The sequence below is a fragment of the Salvelinus fontinalis genome, chromosome 27 (assembly GCF_029448725.1).
Source record: "Salvelinus fontinalis isolate EN_2023a chromosome 27, ASM2944872v1, whole genome shotgun sequence".
Lineage (NCBI taxonomy): Eukaryota > Metazoa > Chordata > Actinopteri > Salmoniformes > Salmonidae > Salvelinus > Salvelinus fontinalis.
In genome coordinates this window covers 14,378,219-14,387,749 of record NC_074691.1, presented here as the reverse complement: position 1 = coordinate 14,387,749, position 9,531 = coordinate 14,378,219, and the positions used below count along the sequence as shown (strand labels likewise).

The 9,531-nt window shown below is 42.1% G+C and overlaps 1 protein-coding gene across 2 annotated transcripts in view; it reads left to right on the top strand.

Annotated features, from left to right (window-relative positions):
• The first annotated feature begins 4,675 nt into the window (after positions 1 to 4,675).
• LOC129825105 (exostosin-1-like) overlaps positions 4,676 to 9,531 on the top strand; it is a 247,810-nt gene continuing 242,954 nt past the window's right edge. The window contains exons 1-3 of one of the 2 annotated variants that reach the window (XM_055884886.1): positions 4,676 to 5,546; positions 5,841 to 6,060; positions 7,117 to 8,210. In XM_055884886.1, the coding sequence (XP_055740861.1) occupies positions 7,243 to 8,210 (968 nt within the window). In that variant the 5' untranslated portion in view covers positions 4,676 to 5,546; positions 5,841 to 6,060; positions 7,117 to 7,242. Of the gene's footprint in view, positions 6,061 to 7,116; positions 8,211 to 9,531 lie in introns of both variants that reach the window. The other variant, XM_055884887.1, reaches the window with a different exon arrangement.

Below are 9,531 nucleotides of genomic sequence, written 5' to 3'. Positions count from 1 at the left end.
TGTGATTTTTAACAAAAAGTAGTGTTACGGAACAAGGAAACCCAAGAGCAGACTCAGACGAGGAGACTGGGATGAAGTAACCAAGGTGTTTATTGAAACACGGGGAAGATGGAGTGCAGGCCAGGGGAAGCTCGGGCGGGTTGCAGGAAACCAGGTGCGGAGGCTGAGGCCGGAGCGAGAGGGGTTGGGACAGGGTAAGCAGGTCCGGAGGGGAATCGAAGAGAGCAGTAGAGTGGGGAATCCAGGGCAGAGTAGCAGGATGAGGAGACGTGGGACTGGAGATAGGGACCAGAGTCAGAGCGGGTAGAACTGTAGTGGAGAGGAACTGTGTCAGGCAAGGAAAACAGGCACAACAGGATAACAGGATCTAGATAGTAACAAACGGCTAGAAACGTGGACTGACTGAGCAGAGATTACGATCTGGCAGTGTGGAAGTGGCAGTACTGAGTATTTGTAGTGGTCTTGATTATGGAACAGGTTGCAGCTGGTGGTGATCTGCTCTGATGTAACAAGTAGCCGGCAAGATGAAATGAACATAGTGCATTAGTGAGTCAACCAGTGCTGTTTTGATGAAGTCAATCTTTGTATGGAGTTTGAAGTGGTTCATCCTCACCTGACTCCAGGAGGCCTTGATGAATCAAAGACATGTTTTCTTGGAACATCTCATCAACATTCTGTCTGCTCTCTCTCAAATTGTATGTGTACTCTGATAACTTTGTGTTTCAGAAATTCTTTATACAGCTAATGGGAAAGGAGTTGGGAAGGTGGATCAATATTTCATGAGGGATATTTATTTTGTCAAGACTGAGGCAGACACACAGGACCCAAATCGCTACTTTGTTTTTAATAATCTGTTAACCCAGGAGACTGCCAGAGGAATCTCAACAGAACAACCACATTGATAAAAGGCCACTCAATCCATATGTAATTCAGTTTAAAACATCAGTACTTTGTCTTGCTTTACAGTTTCCAAAACAGTCCAGTCTTTTACCCCTCCATTAAATATGGGCATTGCACTGTAATACTGTGCGAGACAAGACAACATCATTCTCAATTTGTCCATTATTGTTTGCTTGACAACATTTTTCTTCAAGACTAAAAAACCAAGACTCGAGCAGTGGGTTTGTGAGATCATGCTGCACTGTATTTTTTTCTAGACTTCAATACCATGTGCCTTGCATGCACATTCCATAACCATTCAAATATATATTCTAAGTTTAGGCCTATCTAAAACTGTGTGTGTAAATCCCTTTCAATATTCTTACAAGACTCAGTCCTGCTTATCTTGAAGGTAAACACAATTTCACCGGATTGTATCAGAGCAACAAGGTCAGGTTTTAGGCCAGCAGGACTGTTTGCAGGGAAGATTGTTCTCACTGTCCCACAGAGTATATAGTTAGCAATCCAGAATCAACCGCAGGTAGACCAAAGGCTAGTGTCCCTGCACCTATGGGAATCTCACTGACAATCTGCCTCGCTTACATCCTCCCACGACCTGATTAAACAGGACCTTCCCAGCATTACCGTTCATGGGGGACACGTTCAAAAGCCCTATTCGTGTAGAGTGAAGGAGGGATGAATGTAGGCACTTTGTCACAGGTGATAGTAAGCTTCGCAAGGCTCTCTCATCCGGCAGCAGTACTGAATGCGCACTGTGCTTGGTGATACAACAAAAAAAAAACTCCCAAAGTGGATCCAAATCCTGCCTTAAAGATACATTCTCATTAGGTATGTTTTAATGGTCACCCCCTAGGACATCCTTATCAGTATGGCTGGAAGACATCCGGGTGATGTCTATCACATAGAGTACCTCTGAACCTAGAGGGTGTCAATGCTTCTTCCCAGGCCAGTATTAAAACCTGAAACCTTCAACTGTCACCAGGGGTTGCTGGGAAGCACCAGGAGGAAGCTGGCACAGGCTTCATCACATGATTTCCTCACCAGATAGAGGACTATATTTGCCAGAAAGGAAAACAGTGGCTGTGGAAACAGATGCATATATTATAGAATGAGACAAATATGTGAATTGCTAATGGTGTGTTTTAATATCCTAGACAGTTGCATAAGAATTACACAATAATAACTAAAGGATTTTCAGTCAGGTAAGTAGTGCATTCCCGCAGTAAAATCTCAAAAATGAAAAAATTGTTTACAGAGCATTCTAAAGCAGAAAGAATGAGTAGCACTGAGCTGAACTTATAAAATGTTGGTGAATGGACACTGCTCTACAGATTGACACACAGAGCATGTCTAAACATGCAGGACCAAAACGGACACCAATATGACAATGATATATGGCCTGTGTAATAAACCACCCTCCAAAAAAATGCACAGAATATTTTTCAATCAGCTCCTAAACAGCACCTGATGGCTGGCAGGCTTTCACAAAGCCTAATACCGCATAGACTACTGTATATGGCGCTGGGACAGAATTTCATTTGTCACTCCAATACCCTGTTGCTGTGTTTGCATTCTTGATGTATACAGTATTTATTCCTCTGAATTAAAAGACTTATGGAGACATTATGCCTGACGTGAATAGTTAATTGCTCTTAACCCAGAAAATTCCGTCTCGTTGGATATTATTATTTTCATTCACAGTTGTGATCTAGAGCAATGGAATCAACTCACTTGGACAAACAGTAAGTACTGTAATTGTGCACAAATACTGTGGGTATTTGTTATTTGAGAGCACCTGATTTGTCTTGAAACCCACTTGTGGTTCCGCTGACCTGTAGCTGTTACTGATAGAGCTGAGATGCTCCACTGAGCTCTCTGTTGCCCTGAGGATGGTGAGCTCCCATGTGGGCTAATCCCTACTGTACCTGGGCCACTGCTCTGCCATTAGGGCGTATAACATGCACCCCAGACGGCCAGCATATACTGTATAACCCTACGGGCCAACCTTCATACTATAGTTTAGCTGCCACAATATATATCTTCAGGTCAGCTGATGGTCACTTGCCACCAGTTTCTGAGAGCTCTGAGGCACGGCTGATGCTATCATCCCATTGGAGGGAGATGGGGTAGTTAAGGGTCAGCTAGCAGCCACAGCTGAGACCTTTGACCAATGAGGAAATCCTACTGGCAACACATAATGGACAAGTTGAGGAAACAGTGTGAGCATAAACAGCCTTCCAATGCAAGGGGAACATTCACAACAGTGGTTGATGTTTAGACCCAAAGGCAGTAGTGAGTATTCCTCTCAGTAGAGCAGAACTGAGATGATTCAGCTTCTTTCTGTAAGTGTTGACAAAATGCTCCCTCATAGCATCATAGCGGTGATGCATGGCCTGCCCCTGTGCCTGTGGTCATGGCTTGATAAACTCAATGAACCCATATGGGGGCAGAATGCAAAAGTAAAACATGATTTTCACTTGAGCACACAGAATATTTTAAAATGTATCATTCAGGCACTAAATAGAACTCTCAAGTTACACTCTGACTTGCAAATTATTTTTGCATGAGACGTGGTTATTTAATGTGGATTGATTTCAACTGATTATTATTACATGTTGTGAACAGATGTTCAAGTCTGCTTGTACAGATTTGAATGCATGTACATTTGATTCTGCCATACATTACCTTTGAACATAAATAAAAACAGACAATATTTAATTTACCACTTGTTGATCTAGCATACCAACAGTTATACTCACTCGGACAGTGATCCAAAGCTTTTTGAATTATGCATAGATTTGTTTTGCTACATCTCAGGCCACAAGATGGCATCATTTATTGCATTTGAGCTGATACGTGAACCGTACTCTTAGCACCTCTATCATTAATTGATAGTTTAAATTAACTGTTAGAATTATATTTCAGAATTATAATTCAGAATGACAATTATGAATAGTTTCTTCAAAAGTACAATGCATCATGATCAATCAATTAACCTAACAATCTTTATTTGAATCAACATTAGCAGCTTCCTGTATAAACAAGTTGTGTATCTAACGAAGCCAGCTGTAACAAGGTGAACTGTTAAAGTACACTTACCAATAAATCAAAAAACAATATTGAAATCCAATGAAAATTACGGAACAATATCCAGCGAGCATAACATGGCATCAAGCAAAGGTCAGCATCTCTTTAGTCATACTTTAAGTGTCACTATTATGCTAAATAAAAACGTTTAACTTTCACTATGTTATAAATGTGGCATTCCCAGATATCCTTATGGTTTATTTAATAGACTTGCAATGAATCCTGCTGAATGTCTCGTGGCTTAAAAGATTGGGAAATGCTTTATAACCTCCCTGAAAGCTTCGAGAACAGACTGCAAGCTGTCAAGCTTGTGACACATTTACAAGTAAATCTAGCATGGGGTGTTGCTGAAGTCATAGCGCACTACAACGATGACATACTGGACCATATTACAGAGTTATTACATTATTATCACACGTAGTTCTATGCATTATCATCATTATGAATCAAACATTGAATCATCTACTCAACATCTAGTTCTCAGTCTGTGCATTCCGGATTCACTCAAATAGGCTATAGATAAAGGAAGACATCATAGAATATTTTGTTATGGTTGAGATAGAAAAACGCATGTGCAGGTGTGCATCTGCAATATTTCGAGCACACCCCTAAATAGTTAATATGGGCGACATACAAAAAAGGGCTCTGGGCACGTCATGAGTAGACTACCATACACCACCAATTTCTGATAGCATGCTTTCTTATCGAATAGCTATAGTTGCTGCCAACGCCTCTTGAAATGATCGACGCTTCCACCGTCCATTTCCATTGCTCACCGCGCATCCTCTACCAATAACCGCGGTCGGAGGCGCAGCCTCTCGTTGTGGGAGGTTCATCGCATGGTCCTCAGCTCTGAATGAGAGTGGAGGGGGATGCAGAAGGATTCGTAAACTCCACAGGACCCGTGGAATATGTAGAATGAGCCCATATCTGCGAACTGTGGTTGTATTCGTACTGGTTCACAGCCCGGTGAATGAAAGACGGAGAGATTGCAGCTTGACGCACTACATTATTTTGAGTAGATTTGACGCGTAATCGTTGCAAGATTCTGTGCTGGACTGCTGACTGTTGAGGCGCGTGTCGTTCAGGTGACACACATACCGTTAACTTTACGGACTGTGTATCATTTATCTACGATGTAATCGGGAGCAAGTGGATGTAGTCTACATTGGATCCCTAAAATGACGATCATGTGGATTTATTGAACTGTCACTCATTATTTTAGCGTGCATTTATAGAGATTGAGAAAATAACCCCTGAAATAAATCTCAGTAGAAATTCGTGCACGGTGTGCATGTGCGCTTTGTGGATCTGACTCAGTTGGATAGACATAATCATGGACTGTCATCAGATGAAGAATGTGCCAATGCATTGTATGATCCACAATCGTAGCGATTGTTATTGACATAGCCAGTCTACGCGGGCCGGAGAAGTATGGAGAGACAGTTCTAGATTCACTGGTTCGGATTCACGCGTTAAGAGCGCACTTTGGAAACTATGTTTTGCTCGGAAACTTTTATGCCGGAGTCCGACGCACACAAAGATGACAGCAAACCGTTGTAAACACCACTATAAAATTGCATGCATACAGAAAATATAGGTTTCTAAGTAAATCATATGGGGGGGTTGCTTATGAAAATATACTCGATCAATTGCTTATGATAAAAACAATACCTTTTAGCGGTAAATGTAATGAGCATGGAATGAGTCTCCCATATGGGAAGGTGACCTTTATCGCAAGTGATGACATGTTCATCAAGAAGTGCGACTCAGAGGCCCTTGAGAATGAAAGAACAGTATTTTGCATGATTTCTCTGGGATATGATGTAAAAGTACCACATTCTACTTTCTAGGTAAGGAAAAAAGTGACCCTGCATCGGATGGCTTCCAATGCCTCTCCAACTTCTTTGGCTTTTATCCACACGAATAATGATTTTTGTTAGTTAAGTGGCCCCAAAGCTATTCGGATCATTTAGGATGCTGTGTTTACATCGTGTTCATCCGGGTGAGAGGGCATCAATCAACGCTGGAAGCTTCGAAAACCAACAGTATCGCAGGTATTTGTTACAAAAGGTAGGGCACATGTTTTCCCTGATACATTACTTAATTCACCAAACATTTGGTTTTGCTTCGAAGTTCAATGAAATTGATGATGAGTGACCTGAAATAATTAATGATTAGACTTTTGTCGAATTGCTTTGGCGTTAGCCTCGTCCCCGCAGGCTAATTGCGCATGGGTGGAAGTGTCTGAACAATATTGCTTTGGTGTGGCACTAGCTACAGATTGTTACATCAGATAATGTGTTATAAGGAAACATTTTTGGTATCCATAACTGGGTGTTACAGGTTTGCCTATACAAAACATTGCCAGAGATTGGTCAACTAACCTGTTATTGGCGATACTATATACGTTTTTGAGTCGGGCAAACATGTATCTTCTAAAATGTCCTATCCAGTTACAGGTGGTGCGTTTTTGAATTTAGAAAATGCTTCATTATTTTTAAAAAGTATGTTTTTTTTGCTCCATGAAGTCATCCAACAATGTGTACACCTCCATCTTGTCTATTTCAAATCTCATTGATTGAGACAGGTGGGTCCACCCCAAAGGGCTGAATGTCTCGATGATGGTCACTTGTCTCAGTCAATGAGAGAAGATTTGAAATAGACAAGATGGTGGCGTACACATTGTTGGACTACTTCATGAAGAAAAACATTTTATTTATTTGAACAGCATTTTCTAAATTCCAACGCACCATCTGCAATTGGACGCTGACATTTTTGGCTGAATCGAGAACGAAGATCGCAAAAACCAGGGTAGTTGAAACATATGTGGTGAGATTTTGTATAGGCAAACCTTTAATGGCCAATAATGGAAACCAAAAATCTTTGTTACACCAGATAATGTGATATTACCAATCTGTAGCTAGTGGAGCCATTGATTCTAATCATCAGACAATATTAATATTGATTTGTCTCAAATGTGCTGTAAAACAAGAAGCAAACACTGTCAGTGATATCAAATGCATCTCTTGTCTATGCAATCCATCATAATGCTCATCTCTGATTATCTGAAATGGAGTCCAGCTATAATGTGATTTTCACGCTTTCTGTTTTATCTTGTGCACACAGTGACTCAGACCAGCAGCATGCTTACCTGTGGGTAAGAGTGAGCCCCGTGGGTTGAGTGTGGACCCCCACGTCCTCCCTGCTCCTTCTCCTGCCTCGGTTCCCATCACCTTCAGCCCTACTGTCCACATGCAGGCCAAGAAGAGGTACCTGGTCGTGTCTCTAGGGGCCTGTCTTCTTCTGGTTGCCTACCTGTGGGGACTTCAGATTGGGGAGTTCCATCATCAAAACCACCACCAGCACCTCTTTAGAGTCGCCCAGAGCCCCAGTTTCAGCCTGCTCAGACAGCGTTGGCCTGAGTGGACCCACCCGCTCAACACCTACCTGGAGGACGGAGAGCAGGAGGAGGACAGCCCTCTGCTCCACCACCAGCACACCTCTCCCAGGGAGAGGCGGGAGATCCGCAACAACATCTACAAGAGCAGGAGATGCCGCATGGACACATGCTTCGACTTCAGCCGCTGCCAGAGGGGGTTCAAGGTGTACGTCTACCCCCTGCTGAAGGGGGAGACGGTGTCTGAGAGCTACCAGAAGATCCTGACAGCTGTCGAGGATTCCCGCTTCCACACCACAGACGTCAACGAGGCCTGTCTGTATGTGCTAGGCATTGACACTCTGGACCGGGACCAGCTGTCCAGCCAGTACATTCACAATGTCAAGGCTAAAGTACAGAGCCTCCCAACGTGGAATGACGGGAGGAACCACCTCATTTTCAACCTCTACTCTGGCACCTGGCCATATTACACAGAGGAGCTGGGCTTTGATATTGGCCAGGCCATTTTGGCCAAAGCCAGCATTGATATGGATAATTTTAGGCCACACTTTGATGTGTCCATTCCTTTGTTTTCAAAAGACCATTCTCAAAAAGGAGGGGACAAGGGTTATTTGACACTCAAAAATGTCCCTCCATCAAGGAAATATTTACTGGTTTTCAAAGGGAAGAGGTATCTGACTGGTATTGGTTCAGAAACCAGAAATGCTTTATATCATATTCACAATGGGGAAGATATCATTCTATTGACCACCTGCAAGCATGGGAAGGACTGGGAAAAGCATAAGGATGCAAGATGCGACCGGGACAATGAAGAATACTCAAAGTAAGTTCCCCTCTTGTATGTCCTTTCACTGGTTCAGGGTCTGTCGGGGCTAACAACTGAAAGTGAGTCAAGTATTTCACAATGGTATGTTTCTCACTCTACAGCACAGGCTGTAGACCAACAGTCTGACACAGCATATCAAGGGGTTCATCCCTATTTCTGGATGACACATTCCTAGCACTGAGGATATTATCAGACTACAGTTGCTCATCCATGTTAGTTGGATTATCCTGACATGCTGTTTTTCCTCTCAATGTTTGCATCCAGTTTTACTTTCATTTCTTGCTACAGTTTACAGTATCTATCTACCAATATTTTAAAGCAGGATTGTTTGTTACAGGTTGAGTGTGATGCTCTGCCTGTTTAAAAAAAATAAGTACTTTAGAATACCCATGAGAGTACTGCTAGTCTGCTATAGAGTCAAACAATATTATTTTGCTCTGCAGCCTGAGTAAAAGCACAGTGCAACACACTTGAGAGATCTGTGCCCAAAAAAAACCTCGCTGCATAACTCGGCATCAACAGCTGACAAATGAAAGGAGTTTGTAAGCAGTTGAGCAAAACGTTATGGGCCGGGTAGAGGAGTTCAGGATGACAGGAAGGTACAGTACCAGTCAAATGTTTGGACACACCTACTCGTTCAAGGGTTTTTATTTATTTTTACTATTTTCTGCATTGTAGAATAATAATGAAGACATCAAAACTATGAAATAACTCATATCGAATCATGTAGTAACCAAAAAAGTGTTAAAATATTTTGATTTTTTTTTATATTTGACATTCTTCAAAGTAGCCACCTTTTGCCTTAACAGCGTTACACACTCTTGGCATTCTCTCAACCAGCTTCATGAGGTAGTCATCTGGAATGCATTTGAATTTACAGGTGTGCCTTGTTAATTTGTGGAATTTCTTTCCTTCTTAATGCGTTTGAGCCAATCAGTTGTGTTGTGACAAGGTAGGGGTGGTATACAGAAGATAGCCCTATTTGGTAAAAGACATATTATGGCAAGAACAGCTCAAATAAGCAGAGAGAAACAAGTGCCCATCATTACTTTAAGACATGAAGGTCAGTCAATCTGGAACATTTCCAGAAATTTGAACGTTTCTTCAAGTGCAGTCGCAAAAATCATCAAACACTATGATGAAACTGGTTTTCATGAGGACCACCACAGGAATGGAAGACCCAGAGTCCTCTGCTGCAGAGAATAAGTTCATTAGAGTTACCAGCTTCAGAAATTGCAGCCCAAATAAATGCTTCATAGAGTTCAAGTAGCAGCACATCTCAACATCAACTGTTCAGAGGAGACTGCGTGAATCAGGC